The sequence below is a fragment of the Nelumbo nucifera genome, chromosome 4 (assembly GCF_055504915.1).
Source record: "Nelumbo nucifera cultivar China Antique chromosome 4, China Antique-T2T, whole genome shotgun sequence".
Taxonomy (NCBI): domain Eukaryota; kingdom Viridiplantae; phylum Streptophyta; class Magnoliopsida; order Proteales; family Nelumbonaceae; genus Nelumbo; species Nelumbo nucifera.
This window is the reverse complement of record NC_142652.1, coordinates 77,849,728-77,875,652: the sequence shown is the minus strand read 5'-3', so window position 1 is coordinate 77,875,652 and position 25,925 is coordinate 77,849,728. Positions and strand designations below refer to the sequence as shown.

At 39.2% G+C, this 25,925-nt stretch overlaps 2 protein-coding genes across 4 annotated transcripts; both read left to right on the top strand.

Annotated features, from left to right (window-relative positions):
• The first annotated feature begins 1,585 nt into the window (after positions 1–1,585).
• Positions 1,586–3,661, top strand: LOC104605092 (uncharacterized). 3 transcript variants are annotated; one of them, XM_010269708.3, is made up of 2 exons: positions 1,586–2,069; positions 2,526–3,661. In XM_010269708.3, exon 2 carries the CDS (start codon positions 2,606–2,608, stop codon positions 3,392–3,394), a length of 789 nt encoding a protein of 262 aa, XP_010268010.1. In that variant the 5' UTR covers positions 1,586–2,069; positions 2,526–2,605; the 3' UTR covers positions 3,395–3,661. The 3 variants fall into 3 exon arrangements, with proteins under 3 accessions (XP_010268010.1, XP_010268009.1, XP_019054581.1); XM_010269707.3 differs by having other exon boundaries at positions 1,587–1,774; XM_019199036.2 differs by lacking the exon at positions 1,586–2,069 and adding an exon at positions 2,157–2,421.
• A 2,689-nt stretch (positions 3,662–6,350) lies between these two features.
• LOC104605091 (DNA-directed RNA polymerases II, IV and V subunit 9A) lies at positions 6,351–25,506 on the top strand. The gene is made up of 4 exons (XM_010269706.3): positions 6,351–6,760; positions 6,897–6,972; positions 15,760–15,918; positions 25,146–25,506. Exons 1-4 carry the CDS (start codon positions 6,732–6,734, stop codon positions 25,224–25,226), a joined length of 345 nt encoding a protein of 114 aa, XP_010268008.1. The 5' UTR covers positions 6,351–6,731; the 3' UTR covers positions 25,227–25,506.
• The last annotated feature ends 419 nt before the right edge of the window (positions 25,507–25,925 follow it).

The window sequence follows — 25,925 nt, the reverse complement described above, 5'->3', positions numbered from 1 at the left end:
TTTTCAAAAAGTGTTAGTTTTGTTGCTATTAGGGGCGCCCTTTTCTGTTAGAAACCCAATTTTTTTTAGGATAAATTTCTTAAACTACCCTTATGGTTTAGCTAAATTGCCTAAGTGTATCCTGTTTGAAAATTGACTAACATTACCCTTATTGTTTTTGACAATTGACTAACTCTACCTTTATTATTAACATCTGTTAATATTTCGTTAAAACCCATACACATGTGACATCACGTGATGTTTAAAATTCTTTAAAACCCAATGCTACCCCTTGTCCCCTTTCTCTCGACTTGGCACACCCTTCCTCCTCCGACCTCTCTCTGTTCCCTCTATCTTCCTCCCATAGTCTCTGTCAACACTAGATCACCAGAGAGAATTACACCGTATTCATATGCATAGGACAAAGTCAGAGTTTCAGACATTAAACATTGGCTTTGTCCTATGTATTGAGATGTCGCATGGTTGTTGTCACTTTGCACATGGGATGAGAAAGACGAATCACTAGTGTGCTAAACCTGACAAAATTTGGGAAGCTCATCTGAAACTGAAGGATGAATACAAGGAGGGTGAAAGAAAATTCCAGGATATGGTATATTCCTCCGAGCTAATGCATCCTTACGTTTATGAACCATCTTTGAAATCATTCTCTAAACTTCACTTGCAATGTGTTGTCAAGAGGGTTCATGCACACAAAGAGCACTTCATCCTCTTTCTTCTTCAATAGTGGGGGTGCTCTGTTGAAGAAGCAAAGAATGAGTGAGGCGGTGACGGTGGCAATCGAAGTGGTATGAGTGAACTGAACAGGGGTGACGGTGGCAGAAGTCCGGTCTTTCTTTCTCTCTCTCTTCTTCCTCTGGGTGGCAGTAGTGGAAACCCCTCTAAAGTTTGATATTTGTTTCTTTCTCTTCTTCCTCTAAGCGAGGGCGGCAACAACCCCTCTAAAGTCTGACCTCTCTCTCTCTCTCTCTCTCTCTCTCTCTCTCTCTCTTCTTCCTCTAGGCGACAACAGTGGTAACCCCCCCAAAGTCCGATCTCTCTCTCTCTCTCTCTTCTTCCTCTGGGCGACAACGGCGATAACCCCCTAAAGTCCGATCTCTCTCTCTCTCTCTCTCCTTCCTCTGGGCGACAACAGCGGCAACAACCCCTCTAAAGTCCGACCTTTCTTTCTTTCTCATTTCTTCCTCTGGGTGACGACGATGACAATCCCTCTGAAGTCCAATCTCTCTTTCTCTCTCTTTTCTTCCTATGGGCGACGACGACAACATTCGCCTTTGAACTCCAATCTCTCTCTCTCTTCTTCCTCTGGGCAATGGCGGCAACACTGCCTTGTAACTCTACCTAGTGGCGGGAGTTACAAGGTTGTCTTAGAGCTTTGTATTTTTTTAAGCCACCGGACAATTTAGGCATTTTTCACGAGTTTTGAGAGAAGTTAATGGTAAGAATAGAGTTAGTCAATTGTGAGAAACAGTAGGGGTAGCCTCGGTTAATTCTCAACAACAAGGGTATAATTAGTTTAAAAAATGTACCCATTTTTTTATATAAATCACAGCACATGTGAACGGATTATAAGTTTATAACGGCATACTAACGATAGAGGAGGATTTGTCGGTTGTTAAAAAATTTAGGGTTACTTTGTTAAAAATGATGTGTATCTGTATACGCTCGACTCTGTTTATCTTTGAAGAGGCTGCGGCTGCTGTTCAAATTTGAAATTCCTTATCGTCGGAACAAGTATTTCTAAGATCTGATCGGAGGGAGATTTCCTGCTTCGCAGGTATCTGTTTCAATCTTCAATACTTCGATCTTGTTAGGGCCTACCTCAGTATCTAGTTATCTACTCGCCTTATATTATTCGTCAACGCTGTAGAAAACCCTAATTTGATCGAAACCTTTTCTATATACAAGAAGCCGCATTCTCGTTTAATGAATTTTCCCTGATAGCTAAGAGTTTGCCTCCAATTAGCGTTTCCGAACTGAAGGTTGAAAGTTTTTATGGAGATCTAGGTTGAAAGTTTATTTACCGTATAGGGCTTAGTGTCCTAGATTTTGCGGTTTGTAAGGATTGAAACGTGAGTTTTTACTTATTTATGTATTTTCATTCGCTTTGATGATGGATTATCGTTTTGTTCTTTTGAATAGATGTGCAGTTTTCTGATTCTGATTTATCAAGATTGTTTTTCTTTTTTCAATTGATGTTAGGGTTCTTGTGCTCCTTGGTATTTTTTTTTATTTCTCTTGTTGCCATATTGTTCCAGGTGTTGTTCTTTAAGTTTTCTTTCTTTTCATTCCTCTCTCTACGAAGTTGAATGAACTGTCTTGATTCTGATCTGTGAAGTTGGTATTTGGATTGAATATATTCACTAAAGTTTGCTTCTCGCTTCATCGTGTTGTGGACCCTATCGCCATTTTCATCTGCGTTTGGTATTTAGTTATTGGCTTAAAGTTGGATCGTGGCTTGTTTTGTATGAATTGAAGATCTTTGTTTCATCGGCATGTGAAAATAATTGTTTTGGTTTGTATTGCAGGGTTTTTGAAGGATTCGGGGTTGAAGATTTTTGTTCCACTGGAGGTGGAAATCTGCTTATTCTGACTTGTAAGGTAGAAGATGTCAAGCAAGAAAGAAGAGAAAGCTCAGGCGGCGGCCGAGAGGATCAAGGCTGCAGCTTTGTCGGCTGCAAAGGGTCTTAGCCGTGCTCAGGCTGAACGAGCGGCTGCTGCTGCAGCCCGAAATGTAAATGCTTATGGACAGAAGGAGGAAGGACCCAGCCGGTGGCAGGAAAGGAAGGAAGCCAAGCGCCAGATGTATTTGATGAGTACTGAGAAGGCAGTGAAATTGGGTGAAAGGAAAGACCTTAAAGCTTCTATGTCGACCATGGGTGGCACTTCATCCCAATGTCAGAAATGTTTCCAAGCTGGTCACTGGACATATGAGTGCAAGAATGAACGTGTCTACATCTCAAGACCCTCTCGAACACAGCAGCTCAAAAACCCTAAATTGAAGATGAAGCTTTCTGTCTCCTATGAGCTGGATGACCCAGATGTGCAGAAGGTGGAAAAGGGTGAAAAGAGTAGCAAGAAAAGTAAGAGGAAACATCGGTCTGTGTCTGACTCAGAAAGTGAGGATAGTGAAGCTTCTGTTTTTGAGACAGACAGTGGGTCATCCTCAGTGACAGAATCGGATGATTCTTCAGGGGAGAGTAGCTCAAGTTACAGCTCATCATCAGATTCAGAGGATGAGCGAAGGAGAAGGAGAAGGACAAGGAAACAGAGGAAGAGAAGGCATCGAAGGTATAGCTCGTCCTCTGATTCCTCTGACACAGATTCTGCTTCTGACTCTGATTCTGATTATAAAAACAGTCGAAGGAAGAACAGAAGGCACAGCAAAAGGCGCTAAGAAAAACTGAGAAACAGGAAAGACGGTACATGCTGATTTCTAGTAAAAAGTATCATCTGCTAGTGCACTCTTTTGTTTTTGTTTTTGTTTTTTACCTCTATGTTATCTGTTGTTGACTTCATTGCTATTTCCGTAGTTCATGTATGAGAATGGGAACCTTGAACTGGATGCCATTTCACTTGATGCCTCATAAAGTAAGCTTATTTTGGTTGCCAATGTTTTCCAGATGTTACAGTTAAAAACTACTTGCAGAGCTCTTTTAGATTTTGTTCTTTGTGCATTTTCTGGATTTTGCCCATCTTGGCCACGTAAATAGGGGATGATGCCATATATGATTGATAGTTTGATACCACTAAAAGGAAAATAATCTCTGAGGTTACCTTTTATGTTTTTATTTAAGCAAACATGCATTCTGAGCAATGTTTCTCTGGGACTTCTATCACGGGTTAATATCCATCATGATGATATTGCCATCCAAGAGGGTATGTTGCACAAGATCTATTTATCTATCTGTTTTTTTCTCACTAGTGAATTTTTATAATCTGATCTTCTAATTTCCTGATCTGAAAGTCTTTCTTGGCCTTCTATCTGCTAATTTTTATCAGTATTATCTCCGTCTGCAGTTATATAACCTTTATTACTGCAATCGACTGCTATTTCACTGATGCACTCCTTTGTATGATTTCATTTCATGTTGCCAATCCGATTTGAATTTCCTTTCTCTTGCCCTCTCTAACGAGGCCATTGCTTTTGCTTGGTTGGTTGAGCAATGGTAAAATCTTGGGTTCTCAAGTCTGACAATGCAGGTTAAGTCAAAGAGTGGTGACTTGGTTAAAAAAAAAAAAAATGCTGGGGGGTTTGTCTAACCAGTTCACCTTCCCTAGAGAATTTTGACGGGAATGGGGAAGAAATCATGATTGATGCAGTGTAAAGTATTTAGGCTCTGTTTGTTTTTCGTTAAGTTACTTATCCGGTAAGAACAATTACTTGATTAAGTTTTTCCCGGGAAACACTTACCTGGCTAAGTGTATTTATCCATGTTCTTTTATTTCCTAGCTAAATAAGGTAATGTCCATTTTACCCATAAAATCTATTATTGAAAGGGGCATTTTTGTCCCATATTTTACCTCTAGGTGAGAAAGTTATTTACCCACTTAGCAGAATAAACTTTCCCTGTTTCTCACATAAATCTAAAAAATGAAGCTTTCTTGGCTCTACTGTTCCTGTAAAAAAGAATACAAAAAACATTGCTTTTACCATAAATAAGAAACAAACTTGTAAATGAAAGGCATGTTCTGCCCGTGGGTTGCATGTTTCGTTTGGTTTTAGAATGCGGCATAAGTGGAACCGTAGCGTGTGTGGGGCTCATTCCAGAAGACCTTTAAGATGATATTTTTCCTTTCATTCCATTCCAGAAGACCTTTACTACAGCAGCAGCCACTTTTTGGAATGTGACGGGCCACAGCCACAGGTTTAACGAACGCAAAGCAAAATCCTTTGGCCCGTTCTAAACCCAAATGAAACGCAATTGTATTGTACTACATACGGAACACGGGCTATGTAGCATCTTACACAGCGTGGCAAGCGGCAAATCCGGGCTTCCTGTCTCTGGAACCAGTAAAATGACTTTTTAGGCCCCGTTTGGTTCCTGGGAACAGGGATCTGGAATCAGAATTGGAATGGGTTATTCCAAATTCAACTGTTTAGTTAGATGGAAGCGGAATCCCATTCTCATTCTAGCAATGGCATTCCCCCATTTGAGGGAATAGCCATTCCCTGTCCCTTTCTTAGGAATGAAATCCCATTCCTGTTGATTTCAGTTCTTGTTTTTCATTCCTGTCTGAATCAAATAGATTAATAGACTATGAGAATGGATCATTTCAATTTCGATTCCAAAGGATTTCAATTTAATTTCAATTCCAACTGCAAATCAAATGAACCATCTTATGTATTGTTTTTTTACTCAATAATGATTGATGACTATGCGGTCAAAAATAAACGGTGAAGGTATTTGTATTGAACCGAAGAGCCTCTTATTTATTGTTTGGTTTTAAAAAATGTGTATTGTCATCTGTATGGGATAACGTTTTTTCTCATATGATATGAAACAGACTTTGAGATTGGCATGCTTTCCACTTTATATTACTATATTACCTTACAGGGTGTTATTATAATCTTCCATGCAACCATCTTTTGGCTTCCGCAGTGTCATAAATAAGAAATAAGTCTGTATCCAACCCAGGTTGATTGGATTAATATCATTTAAATTTAGAGGATGTTTGGAATCGTGACCGTTTTTCAAAAAAAAAATGGTGCTATGTCGGATCCATAGGCGTTTCAATAAACGTTCATGTATCTCATTGTTTGGTTCAGTTGATTATTAAAAAATCAGACATGCCTCAAAAATCAGGACTCCACCAATGTATGAAATGCTAAATTTGACATTTTTGGCATTTCATGCATCGTCATTTCCCCCAATGGTTGACTGATGTGTATCCTATGTGGTGCTTACATATTAGTACATATATGAAAAATGGTGATAAAAATGACCTTACCAAACAACAGTGTTGCTCATTGTTTATGTGACAGAAGCATTTTTTTTTGTAAAAAACTGATTTTGAAAACATGTGTTTTTTCTTAAAAATCGGTTCTAAAAAGCGTTCATGTTTGATCAAATGTCTTTTAAATCTGAAGAGATATTAAATCGAATTTAGATGAAATATTTATGCAATCTGAACTAAATCGAATTGAGCAAGATTTAACTGAACACTTTAAATGTGCCACGAACCGTAGAACTAGTGATAAGGTTACACGCCTGTATTTAAATACATGGGCCTGCATCTTTTGGCGTGGAATGGGATCTGTGGGCGCCTGGAACATCTCCCGTGAGAAATTACTTACAAATACGGGAGATGTTTTCAAGTTAAGATGTGCGTGTGAGGCGCCCTATGTACGGAGCAAATCCGGTCTCGGAATCTCATCATTCGTTGCACAGCCTGTTAAAGTAATCCAAATTCGAATAATTACATGCAAATAGGGAGTTCTCGATGTGCTAACATGCTGTGAGGTCGGTGTGAGTAGGCGGGCCGCTCCTACAGTATAAATGTGTATCAGTGTATCAACTTTCCCAACGCTAAAGATACATCTGGAAATCAAAACCAGAGTCTCCCCAGACTAAATAGAAGTATTGATTCGCTTTGCTTACATCTTACTCCTTTCTCAGAGTAGAGAGCAGGTGAAGCGAGGTGACAGACTGAACTAAAAAAGCTCGCGAGATAGCGGGGAAAAAAGAAGAAAAAGAAGGGTTTGCAGCAGAACTCCACTTCATCTATCCAAAATGAGTACTATGAAGTTTTGTCGTGAGTGGTTAGTGTCCATCCTCCCGCCCATCTTCCATCTTCTCTTACGTTTACATTGTTTTACAGTTGATAATATTTTCCATTTCATCTTTTATATTCTTATTTATTATTTGTTTACATCGTTTGTTAAAAAAAAATATCAGCAACAACATTCTCTACCCAAAGGAAGACAAGGAGCAGAAGATTCTCCTCTACGCCTGTCGAAACTGCGATCATCAGGTCCCTTCCTTTCCCCCCTTCTTTTCTTCTCTCCTCGTATAGTTGGTTTTCTTCTTGTTTTGACTCAGGGTTTCTTGATTTCTTTATTCTTGATGTGGTTTGCCTTGCAAGTCGGTTTTAGTTGTTAAGCCCTAATATTCATGTTCGCCTTGTTACATAGACGGCACTCAGAGACCCTCTACTTATTATTTCTAATGCGGGTAAGCGTTGCTTACTCTTTTTCATTGATTGTCGCTGTTGCACGACCAGTTCAGTGAAAGGTCTCGGATGTGAGACAAAGCTATCGCAAATATTAAATTTCGATATTTAGATACTTTGTACTGATCAGATGGAGGCTGAACATGACCTAAACTAGCATTCTTTTTTTTATCAGTAACACAATAGATTCATTAATTTAAAAAGTTATGTACAACAAGAAGTTGTGGGCGGACAAAAAGTCCAATATATCCCACTAATTACATCGCAGCCCCAAAGGTAACCCTAAATAGATCCACTAACTACAACATAGCCCAAAACATAGATTGTCGTTGAATTCCTTGCTTAGCAAGGCCATCAGCCATGCTGTTAGATGACCTTCTAATCCACCTTATTTGAATCACCATTTCTTTAGAAGCCTGCTTGAATCGCCTGAGCTCATTTCTTAACTGCCAAATTATTCCTTCCCCTTTCTTCAGCCACTTTATCACAATTTTTGAGTCCCCTCCAATAATCAATCTGTAAATCCCCATTTCTTTAGCTTTTTCAACACCAAGTACTGCTGCCTTCATTTCTGAACTCTCCACATCCCCATGCTGATTAGGACCTGAGAACACGGCTAACACATTTCCATTCTCTTCCCTTATTACCCCACCAATGCCTGATGGGTCCGGATTTCCCAAACAGCTGCCATCAAAATTTAGTTTCTTCCACCCATCATTCGGAGGGGACCATGATTCATTTATAACAGATCTTCTAGATGCAGAACTTGCAATTGTTCCCCATGATCTGAAAAAGTCTTCTATCTTAAAATCAGCAAACAATTTTAGTGTCTTCACCCAGTGCACCACCCTTAGAGTAATCATTTCAATCACAACTTCTTTGCTTCTTTCTTTATCTTTAAATATCCTCAGATTTCTTTCTTCCCAAACTGTCCAAACCACTGCAGCTCTAGTGCATCTTCCCATGATTCTGCCTCTTTAGAATACTTGAAAGTTTGAGAGCTAAAGAAGCTTTCCAGATTAGCAGGAGAAATCCAACTGCACCCAAACAGAAGGGAGAACCACTCCCAAATATGATTAACAAAAGAACAGGATATTAAAAGGTGAAAGGCAGTCTCACCAGCTTACATAAGGACACCTATTTGGGGACAAACACCAATTTGGTCTTTTTTTTGAAGCAGATCACAAGTATTAATGGAGCCATGGAAGACTTCCCAACAAAAGACACTGACTTTAGGTGGTATGGGACAGAACCAAACCTCCTTGACAGGGAAAGGAGAGGAAGAGGTGGCAACAAGAGAATTCAAGAAAGATTTGCAAGAGAAGGATCCAGACTGATTGAGTGCCCAAACTCTAGAATCTGAACCACTACCATCCCCCAGTACCATTGAGTTCAGCAAGGTAATCAAAGCGGAGACACTAGATAATTCAGATTCTCTTAGGTTTCTAATAAAGCCCAAGTTCCAATTCAAATTTGAAAGTGAAGAGGAGGAATCGGTGAAATCACTAATAGGTTTTCCTTTGAGACTAGAAAGAGCAAAAAGGGAAGGGAAAACCTCAGATAAGGGAGAATCCCCTATCCAAATGTCCTCCCAAAATCTGATTTTCTGACCCAAAACCAAACCATACCTTATATGGGAGATAAACAAAGGAAGAACATCATGGATGGCCTTCCAGGGAGCAGCCAAGGTGGCGTTTTGTAGACAGCTCGCATCCCTACCATTGCTTGACAGCCAATGGATAGCCAATGGATACTTGAGATAACTCTAGTCCATAACTTCTCATTTTCTTTAGGGAACCTCCAAAGCCATTTACTTAACAAGGCTACATTTTTCAACTTTACATTTCCAATTCCCAAACCCCTTTCCCCTTTCAACTGTTTCACCTTTTCCCACTTAACCAGATGATCCTTTTTCCCCTCCCTAGGCTCCCACAGAAAATCCCTCATGATCTTCTCTATTCTTTTTATAACAAACCGAGGCATCCTAATAACCAACATGTAATAAACTGGAAGATTAGACAAAGTGGATTTAATCAGTGTGATTCTCCCTCCCAATGAAATATAATTCATTTTCCAACTTGCCAACCTTTTTTCAAACCTTTCCACTACTGGACTTCAAAAACTAACCGATTTAGGGTTTCCACCAAGGGGTAATCCCAAATAACACAAAGGCCAATCTCCTTTTTCACAACTCAACAGATTAGCCAAAGATCTCAAAGCACTCCACATTAATGCCAACCACTATACTCTTTGACCAATTGATTTTCAAGTTGGAGATCTTCTCAAAAAGCCTCACAACTAATTTTAGATTTTCTACACTTTCTTGACTCCCCCCCATCACAAAAAACCATGATGTCGTCTGCAAACTGCAAGTGTGAAACCAAAGCTCTACCTCTCCCTATTGTCCAACCTTTAATCAATTGCATGAAGTTAGCCTTTGAGATTAACTTGCCTAAGACCTCAGCCACTAAAGTAAAGAGAAAGGGAGAGAGTGGATCTCCTTGTCTAAGGCCTCTGATCCCTTCAATGAAATCAACTGCAGTGCCATTCACTAAAATAGAAAAATGGCATGCTTTTTTTTTTTTGATCAATAACACTTTCATTAAATCATCAATAAAGAATTTACAAGAGGAAGACAAACACACTTATCTTCCAAGAGCCACAAAGAGCTTCATGAAAGGAAAAAAGAAAAGAGGACACTAAAGTTACAGCTTAGCCCAAAACAGTGAATCCCTTTCTGCCCCTTGTTTAGCTAAACCGTCAGCTAGGGAATTAGCCGATCTTTTAACCCAACATGTCTTAACTTCCATCTCCCGCACCAGCCACTTGAATTTCCTCCTCTCATTATTGTACTTTCATAAACCATTTTGATCTTTAGTCAGCCACCCTATCACCACCTCTGAATCCCCTTCAATTATGAGTTTCTTGATGTTCAACTCCTTAGCTTTCCGGACTCCTTCCATAACTGCAAAGATCTCAGATCTAAGGGAGTCACCCACTCCAATTGGGCCTGAGAACATGGTAGAGATGACCCCATTTTCGTCCCTAAAAACACCCCCAATCCCCGATTGTCCCGGATTTCCCCTACTACACCCATCAAAGTTTAATTTCAAGAATCCACCAGGTGGGGGAGTCCAAACCACATTCATTTCTGACTTGGTCTGTGTGCAATTTGCAATTTCACCCCACTTCCTCAACATGTCATCCACAGTGTAATCTGTGAATAGTTCCAAAGATTTCAGCCACTGTATCGCCCTAATATATATGATAGCCCTCAGATCTGCTGCTCCTCTCTGGGTTTCGGAGAATATCCTGGAGTTTCTTTCTTCCCACAGTGTCCAACATACTGTAGCCCTTAGTCCTCTCCACATTATCCTTCCCCTTTTTATCCGCCACCTGAAGAAGGAAGGGGAGAAAAGGCCCTGTAAATCTAATGGGGGATTCCAGCTGCATCCAAATAAGGAGTAAGCCCAATCCCAAATTGACCTTGCAAAGTGGCAAGACACCAGTAGGTGAAAACCAGTCTCCCCATCCGCTTTGCACAGAACACACCACTGAGGTGACAAGCAAGTATTGGGTCTCTTCTTTTGGAGTAGATCACCAGTGTTGATTTTTTCCAGATAGGCTTCCCAACAAAAACTACCAACTCTAGGAGGTATTGCTCTGCACCAAACCTCACCAACAGGGAAAGTAGGGAAGGTAGGACTAGTGGACTGACTTAAGACTTTGAAGAACGAAGCACAAGAGAAGATGGCACTGGGGGTAGGTGTCCAAATTCTAGAATCCGCCCTAGTGGGGTCTAAGACAACGTTATCAAGAAGAGCAATAAGGCTCGAAATACTATCGAGGTCTGAGTCCCTCAAATCCCTTCTTAGACCCAAGTTCCACCCAATCCCAGAAGTGGAAGAGGACAGGGTGGTGAAAGACGAGATCAGCTCATTTTTCAAATCAGAAAGAGCAAATAAAAAAGGAAACTGATCCTTTAAAGGGGCACTCCCCACCCAGGTTTGTTCCCAAAATTTTATGGAGTTACCAGAGTTCAAGTCATACCTGATATTAGGGGAGAAAACTGGTAGCAGGTCATGAATGGCTTTCCAAAAACAAAAGAAAATGGCATGTTTGCAGACAACCTCTGATCCATTTACACCACATATTCCCAAACCCACACTTTCTCATTATGTTAATCAAAAAGTCCCAGTCCACTAAACCATAGGCCTTTTCCAAATCCAGTTTAATTGCAATTCCCTTCCTCTTTTGAGCCTCTACACGTTCACTTGCAATTAGAATTTGATCAATAATCTGTCTGTCTTGGACAAAGGCTCCTTGGTATTGGGAAATAATAGAGGGGAGCACCTTTTTAAGCCTTAGAGACAATACCTTGGCAATTACCTTATAGATACTAGTCACTAAGCTTATAGGTTTGAAGTATCCTGGCTTCTTTGGGATCAATGCTAAGGATGTTGAAAAACCATGATGTTGTCTGCAAATTGCAAGTGTGAAACCAAAACTCTATCTCTCCCTATTGTCCAACCTTTAATCAATTGCATCAAGTTAGCCTTTGAGATTAACTTGCCTAAGGCCTCAGCCACTAGAGTAAAGAGAAAGGGAGAGAGTGGATCTCCTTGTCTAAGGCCTCTGATCCCTTCAATGAAATCAATTGCAGTGCCATTCACTAAAATAGAAAAATGGCATGTTTGCAGACAACCTCTGATCCATTTACACCACATATTCCCAACCCACACCTTCTCATTATGTTAATCAAAAAGTCCCAGTCCACTAAACCATAGGCCTTTTCCAAATCCAGTTTAATTGCCATTCCCTTCCTCTTTAGCCTCTTTTGAGCCTCTACACATTCACTTGCAATTAGAATTTGATCAATAATCTGTCTGTCTTGGACAAAGGCCCCTTGGTATTAGGAAATAATAGAGGGGAACACCTTTTTAAGCCTTAGAGACAATACCTTGGAAATTACCTTATAGATACTAGTCACTAAGCTTATAGGTTTGAAGTATCCTGGCTTCTTTGGGATCAATGCTAAGGATGTTGAAAAACCATGATGTCGTCTGCAAACTGCAAGTGTGAAACCAAAACACTACCTCTCCCTATTGTCCAACCTTTAATCAATTGCATCAAGTTAGCCTTTGAGATTAACTTGCCTAGAGCCACTAAAGTAAAGAGAAAGGGAGAGAGTGGATCTCCTTGTCTAAGGCCTCTGATCCCTTCAATGGAATCAACTGCAGTGCCATTCACTAAAATAGAAAAATGGCATGTTTGCAGACAACCTCTGATCCATTTTCACCACAAATTCCCAAACTCACACCTTCTCATTATGTTAATCAAAAAGTCCCAGTCCACTAAACCATAGGCCTTTTCCAAATCTAGTTTAATTGCCATTCCCTTCCTCTTTAGCCTCTTTTGAGCCTCTACACATTCACTTGCAATTAGAATTTGATCAATAATCTGTCTGTCTTGGACAAAGGCCCCTTGGTATTGGGAAATAATAGAGGGGAACACCTTTTTAAGCCTTAGAGACAATACCTTGGCAATTACCTTATAGATACTAGTCACTAAGCTTATAGGTTTGAAGTATCCTGGCTTCTTTGGGATCAATGCTAAGGATGTTGAAAAACCATGATGTTGTCTGCAAATTGCAAGTGTGAAACCAAAACTCTATCTCTCCCTATTGTCCAACCTTTAATCAATTGCATCAAGTTAGCCTTTGAGATTAACTTGCCTAAGGCCTCAGCCACTAGAGTAAAGAGAAAGGGAGAGAGTGGATCTCCTTGTCTAAGGCCTCTGATCCCTTCAATGAAATCAATTGCAGTGCCATTCACTAAAATAGAAAAATGGCATGTTTGCAGACAACCTCTGATCCATTTACACCACATATTCCCAACCCACACCTTCTCATTATGTTAATCAAAAAGTCCCAGTCCACTAAACCATAGGCCTTTTCCAAATCCAGTTTAATTGCCATTCCCTTCCTCTTTAGCCTCTTTTGAGCCTCTACACATTCACTTGCAATTAGAATTTGATCAATAATCTGTCTGTCTTGGACAAAGGCCCCTTGGTATTGGGAAATAATAGAGGGGAACACCTTTTTAAGCCTTAGAGACAATACCTTGGAAATTACCTTATAGATACTAGTCACTAAGCTTATAGGTTTGAAGTATCCTAGCTTCTTTGGGATCAATGCTAAGGATGTTGAAAAACCATGATGTCGTCTGCAAACTGCAAGTGTGAAATCAAAACTCTCTCTCTCCCTATTGTCCAACCTTTAATCAATTGCATCAAGTTAGCTTTTGAGATTAACTTGCCTAAGACCTCAGCCACCAGAGTAAAGAGAAAGGGAGAGAGTGGATCTCCTTGTCTAAGGCCTCTGATCCCTTCAATGAAATCAACTGCAGATTCACTAAAATAGAAAAATGGCATGTTTGCAGACAACCTCTGATCCGTTTACACCACAGATTCCCAAACCCACACCTTCTCATTATGTTAATCAAATCCCAGTCCACTAAATTATAGGCCTTTTCCAAATCCAATTTAATTGCCATTCCCTTCCTCTTTAGCCTCTTTAGAGCCTCTACACATTCACTTGCACTTAGAATTTGATCAATAATCTGTCTGTCTTGGACAAAGGCCCCTTGGTATTGGGAAATAATAGAGGGGAGCACCTTTTTAAGCCTTAGAGACAATACCTTGGCAATTACCTTATAGATACTAGTCACTAAGCTTATAGGTTTGAAGTCTCCTAGCTTATTTGGGATCAATGCTAAGGATGTTGAATTCATCCCTGGATTGATCACTCCCCTTCTATAGAATTCCTTGAACACTTTCATCAAGTCATTTTTAATTATCTCGCAACAATCTTGATTGAAAGCCATTGTGAATCCATCAGGCCTAGGAACCATAGATCTATCGGTAGAGAAAATTGGGTGTGCTATCGGTACCTTACAAGAAAAGTTATCATGTAATATGTCCAAAGCGGAGTTTTATGGATACCAAATGTTCGCCTACTTGCCTTTCTCAATTATGTAGATTGACTTTTACCAACTTATATGACCTGAACATTATCCATGAATCAAATAGTCTCTGTATCTCTATCAGGAAGAAAGGCTTTGTCATTAGCTTGAAGCCAAATTCCTTTTTCAGCTTTATGTTCCAGTTTCCACTATGATTTTCTTGTGTGTTTCGATAAAGACACTCTCCTTTGGCATTAAGGGAACTAGACTCAACCAACCGAGGGCTGGCTCGTTGGTGTGTTAGCTGGTTTGTTCCAGCATTGATGTGGAATCAAATCCTGCAACCAGCACTTTGGGGAAAAGGGGGTCAGGGGGGAAGTTGTTAATGGTGCATAGCACTGAATACCCAAAAAAAGGAAGCTAGACTCTGTTCAATACCCGTTTTTCTTGCCACCTCTTAATTCTTTTCATATTGCCTGAGTTTCAACCTTAGTCACAGAAACCTTTTTATCATCAACATCCATGCCTTATCCCAACTATATGGGGTCGGTTACATGAATCCTATTTTGCCATTCTGTTCTATTTAATGCCATATCCACTATTAAATAATTAGTGTTAACTCATTTCTTATTTTCTTACTTCTACCCATGCCTTGTCCCAACTATAAAGACATTCTCCTTTTGCTTGTGGTTATTGTACAGCTCTCACTACAAAACCTTTTCACTCCTAAAGATGGACGCTATTATCATGACTCTGATGACTTCCTAGACTCGTTGATTTATAGCAGGTTTTCATTTTCTTTCTGAAGATTGTATACGTATTCCTGTCACTTCAATGTGATGAACTTCTTTTTGCTGTATATGTGCATCATTGTAAATTTTATAATTTATTTTCAAGGTCAGGTGATGGTTCCAATGTTCCATAACCTCCAAGCTTATCTTCTATATAAAAAAGTAGTTCTGTGGCAACACTAAATATATAACATAGTTAGCCAATGACTGTTACCCCATTTAGACACTACAAGTATTGATATTTTTGGTCAGTTGACACTTTTGAGAATCATTTTCCCCTGCTCCTTGCTGCTGAAGTCTCAAAATGTGCTGATGTACCATCAAAGTTCATTGCCTCCAGCTCAACCATAGGGGCTTATAAGTTAGTACCAAATGTATTAAATGTAAGGCCAAAAGATGTAAAGAGAACTCAACTTGACAAGCATGATTCAAGCCTTTTACCAACAATATTTCTTGCCTTCCTATCAACTACCATGGTTCCTCTTCTTGAATCGGCTCTACATTTTCAGCTTTTGCACCAAAGTGCTAATGATTGATGTCTTGTTGATAATTTTCATTACAGTTCTTTCAGAATCTTACCATACATCATGATTTTATGTTGTTTTTAGGGAAGAGGTGTGTCTTTAGGTATGTATAATATGTATCAACTAAAGAAAAATTTAATATTTCTCTAAAAAATCTACGTAGTATTCTAGCAGGATTGATTTCCATGCTAGAAAATAAATTCTCATATAGAAACTACGTTTTGAGTGCAGTCAAGTAGAGTACCTGGGATCAGCTCCTGTATATGTGGAGGACAATGGAGTAACTGATGAAGCCTTTCTTTTTTATTGCAGGAAGTTGCTGATAACAACTGTGTCTACAGAAACGAGATACATCATTCTGTTGGTGAGCGCACTCAGGTATTGCAGGATGTAGCTGCGGATCCAACTCTTCCTCGTACAAAATCTGTTCGATGTGCACAATGTAATCATGGGGAAGCTGTTTTCTTCCAGGTAAATTTTATATATATATATATACTTTTTCTTCCACATAAATTTCTTACTAGGCTTCTCCTCTAATGAGCCATGTTCAAAATTGATGTGACAGAAAGAATTAAGTACTAGTATGATATTAAAGCTTTAGCAATTGCTAGAAACAATTCTAAGCAGACTGTTAAGACATCCATTGAATGCAAAAATGATTGCTTTAGGAACCATGATTAATCCTATACTGAGGCTATAGGTGCAATATCTAGGGAAATATTATCACTGAAACTGATGATCTTCAGAAAAATCATATGGGAGTTTAACTGAAAATTGGTAATACTTAGAAACTATTTGGGGCCACGATAGAATTTCCCCTACAGATAGTATTAGTATGGTGATTCTATATGCTTGCAGTCAGCAAACTTTTTTGCTCCATGTTGGATTGGGAATCTATTATTCATGGCATTATTCACTCTTGTCTAGTGACTATGTGACACTTGTAGCATTACCAGGACACCTTAGAAAATAATCTTGCAGTGCTGACACTTGTTACTTAAGTTATTGCAGCATGCTGATATGCCCAAAGATGAACTTATGAAAATAGTGCCCGAAGATGAAGTCCTTTTTTTATTTTTCCTTTCTTGGTTGGTAGGGGGAGATGCTGGCATTTAGGGACTAGGTGTGATGGGAATCTGCATGTCCCATAATGTGCAAATACTTTTTTATCATATTTTTGCTTTTGTTTTAACTTGTTCATTTTATGGGATGGCCATGTCATGATTTTTAGAGGTTGACATTGCCAGACACTAGTGAACACTTGATGAATACTTCTCACTTGTCCCATGTCCTATGATAATGCTGGTATTGTGTATCACAGGAAAAGGGGGATGGTTGCTTTGATAATCCTCTTGAAGTGTAAAAGCATCACAACTCCTTTCAGTTATTTAAAATGTCAATATATAAAAGAAATTAATTAATAGGATTAAAAATACTAAAATTGGACTAAATGCTTTATTAGAGAAGTATAAAGCAAACATGGTAAGAGAGTATATTTAACTAGCACCCACAGATTATTTGTGTGGAATAATTACTGTGGGAGACCTAGTATTTTTTCTTTAATGCACAGTGCAGAAGCAATGCCATGGCATTTTACCTGGATAATAATTATCCACTTAGGAAATGCTCTCTGCTTGTTTGGTTCACTAAATGTATGCTTTTAATTTAGCTACTTGATATGAAAGTTATAAAATCATTATTTTTTATGTGAGAAATAAGAATTTCAGACCCTAACATAGACTTGTTCAGGCTTGCCTCGAGGGGTGTGGTTGGGGGTCCGGGGGTAGAGCCCTCGGCCCAGGCATTAGACTCAAAAAACAGCAAAAAAGCGCAAAAATTTAAAAAGGCACATGCCTGGGCTGAGGCGCACCAGGCGTGTGCCTTTTGAAAGGGGTGCTTCTAGGACTTGGGCGACGTGCATACCCCAAAATGTGCCTCGCCTGTGTGCCTAGGCACGCCTTTTAGATCACTGCAGTAACCTCTACTGAATGATCTCAAAGAAACAAGAAAGGGGGGGGGTAAAATTGGAATTTTAATAAAATTATTAGACTAGTGCAAACGGCCCAAAACATTTCACAAATGGAGGGGCTATTTGTGTTAAGTGAGAGTGGGACCACCCCATGGAGTATAAGTGGTTCTGGAAACCACAGGGTATATATTCAAGTGGTTTAGTGAAACCACAAGGTATGTTTAAGTAATTAACCCTTTTACTAATTGAACAAAAGAATGAATATGTACAATATGCCAACCATCTGCAGAATAGAATCTATGCATTCTTCTAGTGAGGCTGGCCATTGCTCCTCCCTTTACATTTAGTTCCTTAAAGCATGTGTTGGAAAACGTGGGGTTACTGGTTCAGATATGAAAATAGAATTGTATATATTCCTAGGATTGTGGAAGGATTGACTTAGAAAGTTTTTTCTTTCTATTTCTTTCTTTCTATTTTTGTACTTTTTATTTTCTCTTCTTTCTATTTTTTCTTCTTTCTATTTTCTTTTCTTTCTATTTTTCTTTCTTTCTATTTATTGCAGCAGCCTACTGTATAAATATGCTCATTGGCAATAGAATGAAACATATCAGTATTCTACCATTCCAAAACATGGTATCAGAGCTCTAGGTTTGTCAACCTTGAGATTTTTTCGGCCTTCATTGCCAGTTTTTTGTGTTTTTCTCTTCTGGCCTTCAGTGCTGATCTGTAACCAGAAGTGTTCCTTTATTCTCCTTCTCTGCTGGACTTATTTTTCCTCCATTAACAATGTCCGACATGACTGCAACAAGTGCTCCCGTCCAAACCGATGAAGGAGCAACAAATTCTCATCCTCACACTGGTGATTTGCAGAATATTCAGGCAACATATAGACTGAATGGCCAGAATTACTTGAAGTGGTCACAACTAGTGCATACCTATTTGAAGGGAAAAGGAAAAATTAGTCACCTCCTTGGAACATGACCAAGGTTGGGCGAGCCAAATTTTGATGCTTGGGACGAAGAGGACTATGATTATGTCATGGTTGTGGAGTTCAATGACACCCGAGATCAGTGATACTTGTATGTTTCTTCCCTCTGCAAAGGCTAATTGGGATGCTGTTCGACAAACCTATTCCAAAGCCCATGACGCTGCTCGTGTCTATGAGGTCAAAGTGAAGACTGTGGCGGCCAAACAAGGGAGCGGGAGTGTTACAGAGTATGCAAATCTGCTGCAAAATTTATGGCATGAGCTTGATCATTATCGGGTTCTTGAGACAAAGTGCGCAGATGATGCTGTGATCTTGAAGAATTTTATTGAAAGAGATAGGGTGTATGATTTTTTGGTCGGACTGAATGCTGAATTTGATTAGGTCCGAATACAAATTCTTGGCAAAGAAGAAGTGCTAAGTCATAGCCCTTGTCAGAGCTGAGGAAAGCCGCCGTGGAATCATGCTTGAGCCTAAAGATCCCGAAGGCTCAGCCATGGTGGCAAGGGGAGGAAGTTACAGTGGTTCAAAGGGTGAGAACAATCATAACTTGGCTCGTGACACAACTACCCGTGACTAACGATAACCTCTGGTGCACCTATTGCAAGAAGCCCAGACACACGAAAGATCGGTGCTGGAAACTTCATGGGAAACCTCCCACATCCAGCAAGGAATGGGGAAATCGAGGAGTTTCAAAAGGAGTTCAACAGGCCCATAATGTCTCCACAACCCTGTAGCAAAAACACTCAAGTCAGGGACCATTTAATGATGAAGAAATTGAAAGGCTAAGGTGCTTCCTGAAATCCTTGAAACCAGGAAGTGGTTCTACCTCTCTTGCTCTCTCAGGTGAGTCTTTATCTCTAGGATTACATGCCTCGGCTAGTGTTTTTCCATGGATTCTTGATTCTGGAGCTACTGACCACATGACACCCTCTTCACTACATTTTCTCACCTATACACCCTGTCCTAGTAATAGAAAAAATTCTGTTGCTGATGGTTCTTTCACCATAGTGGCAGGGATTGGGAATATTCAAATTACTCCATCCCTATTACTTAAAAATGTGCTTCATGTTCCTAAGTTATCCACTAGCCTTATCTCTATACATAAACTCACCCAGGATGTGAACTACAATGTTGTGTTCTTCCCTTCTTACTGTGTATTTCAGGACCAGGTTTCGGGGAAGAAGATTGGACTTGCTAAGGAAAGAGATGGACTCTTCTACCTTGAAACAACTAGCAAATCATCTCACACTGTTATGCATGTCACACACGAGTCATTCTTATCTACCTCCAATAAAGATTTAATTTGGCGTCATCATTTCCGTTTTGGTCATCCTTCATTTCCTATTTTAAAAACATTCATTGTTTAAAGGAATTGATGTTGAAACATTTCATTGTGATGTTTGTGAACTTGCTAAGCACAAAAGGGTTTCTTTCCCAATCAGCAATAAAAGATCTTCAGCTCCTTTTTATTTGATTCATTCGGATATATGGTGCCCTTCTCAAATTCCCAACATTACTGGTTCCAGATGGTTCGTCACCTTTATTGATGAATGCACTAGGGTCACATGGATTTTTCTTCTCAAGTGTAAATCTGATGTGGGTACGATTCTTCCCAACTTTCATAACATGGTCCAAACTCAGTTTGGTGTGAGAATTAAAAGGTTTCGATCGGATAATGCTACAGATTATTTTAATCAGAGTTTGTCCCCATTTTTTCAGAAAGAAGGCATTGTGCATGAATCCTCCTGTGTTAACACTCCCCAACAGAATGGGGTAGCTGAGAGAAAAAATGGCCATCTTTTGCAAACCACCCGAGCCTTTCTCTTTCAAAATCAGGTGCCAAAACAATATTGGGGGGAAGCTGTCCTTACTACTGCCTACACCATAAATAGACTACCATCTAAAGTTCTTGACAACCAAAGCCCAATACAAGTCCTTTCTCAATTTTACCCTGATATTCGAGCCTCAAATAATCTCACACCAAGAATTTTTGGCTGCACTGCCTTTGTTCATGTCCATAATAAGGGAAAATTAGACCAACGAGCAATCAGGTGTGTCTTCTTGGGATATTCCCCAACTCAGAAAGGTTATAAATGTTATTATCCAGCCACTAGAAAATTCTACACCTCCATCGATGTCACATTTGAGGAAGGAAAATCTTTTTTCACTCAACCTTATCTTCAGGGGGAGCCCTCATTAATGGAAGATGAGGCATCGGATCTACTCTCCCTAGATGTATTACCCTCCTCACAGACATTCAATCGTCAAGAATCACATCCCTCTGAGTCACATTCCTCTGAGCCCCACATTCCCGAGTCTCAACAAGAGTCAAACAACTCGACCATTGAACCAAATTCGGACACTGTTAACCCCACAAATGATGTGCATGATAATGTGAGATATATGCAGGTTTACTCTAGGAGGAAAAATCCAGATCCTCAACCTGTGCAAGTCCAAGATTCAACTCCTAATCTTGGAACTGAGGGATGCTTAGAACCTGAACCTACACCTTCACAGTCTGAGTATGAGTATGACCTACCTATTGCACTGAGAAAAGAAACCAGGGAATGTATCAAACACCCATTGTACCCTTTAGCCAAATATGTATCATTCCTAAGATTCTCTAAATCCCATAAAAGTTTTCTAGCCAGCCTTAACACTATTCCAATTCCTAATACTCTAGCCGAGGCGCTTTCTAATAAGGAGTGGAGAAAAGCCATGAGAGTGGAAATGGAGGCATTAGAAAAAAACAACACATGGAAAGTTGTGGAAATCTGATGGGTCATTAGAAATGTACAAAGCACGCCTGATAGCCAAGGGATATATACAAACTTATGGGGTAGATTATTAGGAGACTTTTGCTCTAGTAGCTAAAATGAATACAGTAAGGGTGTTACTGTCGTTGGCTGCTAACTATAATTGGGATTTGCAACAGTTTGATGTAAAAAATGCGTTTCTCCATGGTGATCTAGAAGAGGAGATATACATGGACATTCCACCGGATTTTGGAGAAGGCATTAAAGGGAACAAAGTTTGTCGATTGAAGAAAGCACTATACGGTCTCAAACAATCTCCGAGAGCATGGTTTGGAAGGTTTACGAAGGTAATGCTGAGTACAGGTTACAAGCAAAGTCAAGGTGACAACACATTGTTTATCAAACACACAGCCTCAGGGGGAGTTACTGCACTATTAGTCTATGTGGATGATATAATCGTTATTGGGAATGATAAAAAGGAGAAGGAAGGATTGAAAAACTGCATTGCCAGAGAATTTGAGATAAAAGACTTGGGGAGACTAAAGTATTTTCTCGGAATTGAAGTTGCACATTCTAAACAAGGCATCTTTATCTCTCAACAAAAGTATGTTGTTGATCTTTTGAGAGAAACAGGAAATATGGCATGTAAACCAGCTTCCACGCCTATAGATCCCAATCATAAACTTGGAGAAGCCAACGAGAATGCAAGTGTAGACAAGGAGATGTTCCAAAGACTAGTTGGAAAACTCATTTATCTTGCACATACATGACCGGATATTGCATATGCTGTAAGTGTAATAAGTCAGTTTATGCATAATCCTAAAGAAGTTCATCTACAGACTGCTCATCGAATTCTGCACTATTTGAAAGCCAATCCAGGAAAAGGAATTTTATTCAGAAGAAATGGAGGACCGACTCTTGAAGCATATACAGATGCCGATTATGCAGGATCTTCTGTAGATAGACGGTCCACTTCTGGTTACTGTACCTTCTTAGGAGGAAACTTAGTCACTTGGAGGAGTAAGAAGCAAAATGTAGTGGCTCGGTCAAGTGCAGAGGCAAAATTCAGGGCTATGGCACAAGGAGTGTGTGAATTACTCTGGTTGAAGATAATTTTAGAAGACCTGAAGATTCCACAAGAAGAGCCTATGAAACTATATTGTGACAACAAGTCAGCCATCAATATTGCTCACAATCCTGTTCAACATGACAGGACGAAGCACATCGAAATTGACCGACACTTTATAAAAGAGAAACTGGACAGCAAGTTGATTTGCACTCCCTATATGTTTACAAAAGGACAACTGGCCGATGTACTTACTAAAGGGCTCAATAGTATAGACTTTCGGAGAATTATAGCCAAGCTGGGAATGGAGGATCTCTATTCATCAGCTTGAGGGGGAGTGTTGGAAAACATGGGGTTACTGGTTCAGATATGAAAATAGAATTGTATATATTCCTAGGATTGTGGAATGATTGATTTAGAAAGTTTTTTCTTTCTATTTCTTTCTTTCTATTTTTGTACTTTCTATTTTCTCTTATTTCTATTTTTTCTTCTTTCTATTTTTTCTTCTTTCTATTTTCTTTTCTTTCTATTTATTGCAGTAGCCTACTGTATAAATATGCCCATTGGCAATAGAATGAAACATATCAGTATTCTACCATTCCAAAACAGCATGTTACCACAAAACATCTAAACCCTGTTCACCCTTTATCTGGTCATGGCATTAGCTAACACATTTGCTGATCTGTAGGTCCATATAAAACTTGCATTTAGTTCTGACACTAACTCACTAAGGCTCTCATCTCCTTCAAGTAGTCCCAACATGCCATGGACCTTGTTTTGTGTTGCAGCCATTTCACAACCACTTTCGAGTCCCCCTCCACAACAAGTTTCCTTTACCAAGCTGCACCTTGCAATGTTTAGTTTAACCTCTCCTATTATTGGTGGGACTCAATGGGAAGAGACTGTAGTCCTATGTGTAAGAATATTCACTATCACACTCCACTAAGCAGGTCTTCAGTAGAAAAAGCTTCAAAGAGCTTTAAAATTTTGATCCACTTCACAGCTTTTATTTGAATGCATTCCTTGAGTATTGACTGCTTCTTGAGTCCTTGTCGATATACTTGTCGGTTGTACTCCCCTTAGCCGAGTCTGGCTATCTACTTCTCTATTTAGACTTTTTTTATAGTAAAAATAAAATAAAATTTCATTAAAAAAATAAAAATATTACATCCTATCCAGGTGTTAAGGCAACACCCACATGCCAGCTACTCTATTTAAACTTCATCATGAGTGCTATTATCAGGAAAAAGAAAAAAAAAACCTACGAGAGGTCTAGGTCCCAATAAGGAGGGACTAGAGAAGGATTCCACTTGGGGACATTATCTTGGATTAGAGTTTTTCCTTTTAGGTCGTGTTTGGTTTGAAAGAAAAGGTAGGACAAACCAAATACAGCCTAAATAACAGCCCTCTAATATTTCCTTTCCTTTTTCTTTTTTTTTTTTTAATTGAAAGTTTCCCATAAAACAGAGCTTATCTAGAACACATGGGGTTGGTTTTTGGACTGAATCTTTTCATGGAATTAGGCTTCTTTTCTTTGTGTTTTGTGTTGGGGGGTGGGGGAAAAAATGTCAAGAACTGAGGGGGTCCTTTTGAGCACTAAACATACTAGCCATGCGGAAGTTTCCTTGGTTTAGATTCCAGTGAATGACCGGACTAGCATACTGTTCTCTATTGACAGCCTCACATTCTACTACTGCATAGGACTTTCTAATAGTTCATGTTCACTTCCCTAGTCAAACTTATGCCATCTTGTATTAGCGTCTTCCCTAAGTTATAACAGCCATCCAAAGTTTCAATAGATTTTTTTTTTGAAAAATGCCCCCAAAGAAAGTCTTGTTGGGATCCCATCTGCCAACCATATCATAATGTGGAAGATACCTAGGTTATAATATTTAGGCAGTGCTTGGTAGCATTTTAATGGAATTGTTTCTAGTTCTGGGAGCAAAAAGGAAACTATTTTTTGCTTGTAAGTACAGCAGGAATGTTTCCATGGAATTTTATCAACTTGCCCGTCTCCACAGCTAGACAACCTTAGGCTCAGTTTGGGAAGAGTACAAATACAAATATATGCAGATACAAGGTTTTGCACTCTACGTATTTGTATTTGTACTCTTTCAAAACTGAGCCTTACTAGCAAAAAGGCAACATTTTTTGATCGTGGGAGCACCAAGAATTATTTAGCAAAGTCTCCTCAGCTAGACGACCTTATTAGTAAACCTGTACCAACATAAAATTTCAAGTGCGAGCCGATTTGATCTGCTAAAAATGTTGTACGACCTCTCTAAACCTAAGAATTTAGATGCAACAGCTTGTTTTATCCATTTTGTTTTATATTGGCACTTGATTTATTTAAATATTTTTTCTTGATAAAAGATTTATTTAAATATTTTGTAATACAAGAGTTCTTTAATGTGGGTTTACATGTTTCTGCACTACACCTAAAATGCTATATTTTAGGGAAAACTCCCGATTAATACCCTGTACTTTGGGCCTAGTGCCACTTTGGTTCTCAAACTTTAAAATGAGACAATTCAGTACCCAAACTTTTAAAGTGTGACAATCCAGTACCTGCCGTTAAATAGTTGTTAATCAGCCGTTAAATGGCATTTGAAAGAGACACAAATGCCCTTCAAGTGTTTTTAATCAATCATTTGTCAATGTTTGGATGGTTGATAAAGAAAATTAGATGACACTTGAAGGGCATTTGTGTTTTTTTCAAATGCTACTTAATGGCTGGTTATCAGCAAGTTAGCAGCAGGTACTGAATTATCATGTTTTTAAAATTTGGGTACTGAATTGTCGCATTTTAAAATTTGGGGACCAAAGTGGCACTAGGCCCAAAGTACAAGGTACTAATCGGAAATTTTCCCTATAAATATCTATTTGCGTTGCTAATTTTATAATTCTATGTATATTCAGGCTACATCTAGAGGTGAGGAAGGTATGACACTGTTTTTTGTTTGCTGCAACCCTAACTGTGGCCATCGCTGGAGAGATTGATTTATGCATGAACAAGTGGCATTGGAGGGCTCAAGTAGGCAGTCATTTTGTATTTGTATCAGTTCGGCATTTTGTTCTTCACAACTGATTCAAACCGAAAATAGTTCTAAGTTTTCACGGTACCATCTGTGAAATGTCAGTTCATACGGCGTTGTGTATGGATAAGCCCTGTCTGTGGTAAAGAATTTGTAACTGACATTTCGTCCTTGTGACCGATTATAACTAAAGAGTCTTAAGCTTTGACGATCACGATACTGTATGTGAAATATCAGTTCATTCATATTTTGTTGCTTAGTGGTTGAATTTTATTTCAGTTTTTCAGATACACAGTTTTCATTTTTCAATTGACTTTAGTAAAGCACTCGGTACGGGTTGATGTTGGATTTGAGTCATTTAACTAGTCGTATCCGCTTGCCAGTTTCTTTGACTAGTAGTTCCATTAGCGCTAAAAACATGGGGATATCATTAATAACAGCTCAAGTCATATCGAGTAAATGGGGATACAAAATTAGCCACTGGTCTATCTCTACTCCCAGGTTCAAAGTACAGATCGTATCGTATCGGTACTTAGAAACGGCTGAAACTTTTTTTTTTAGGTTTTTTTCACATTTTGGTTTTTTGGGAAGTTTTTAGCATGTTTTTTATTATTAAAAAAATTGGGGGTTTGAAACACCTGCAAACAAGCGTTTTGGACCGTAT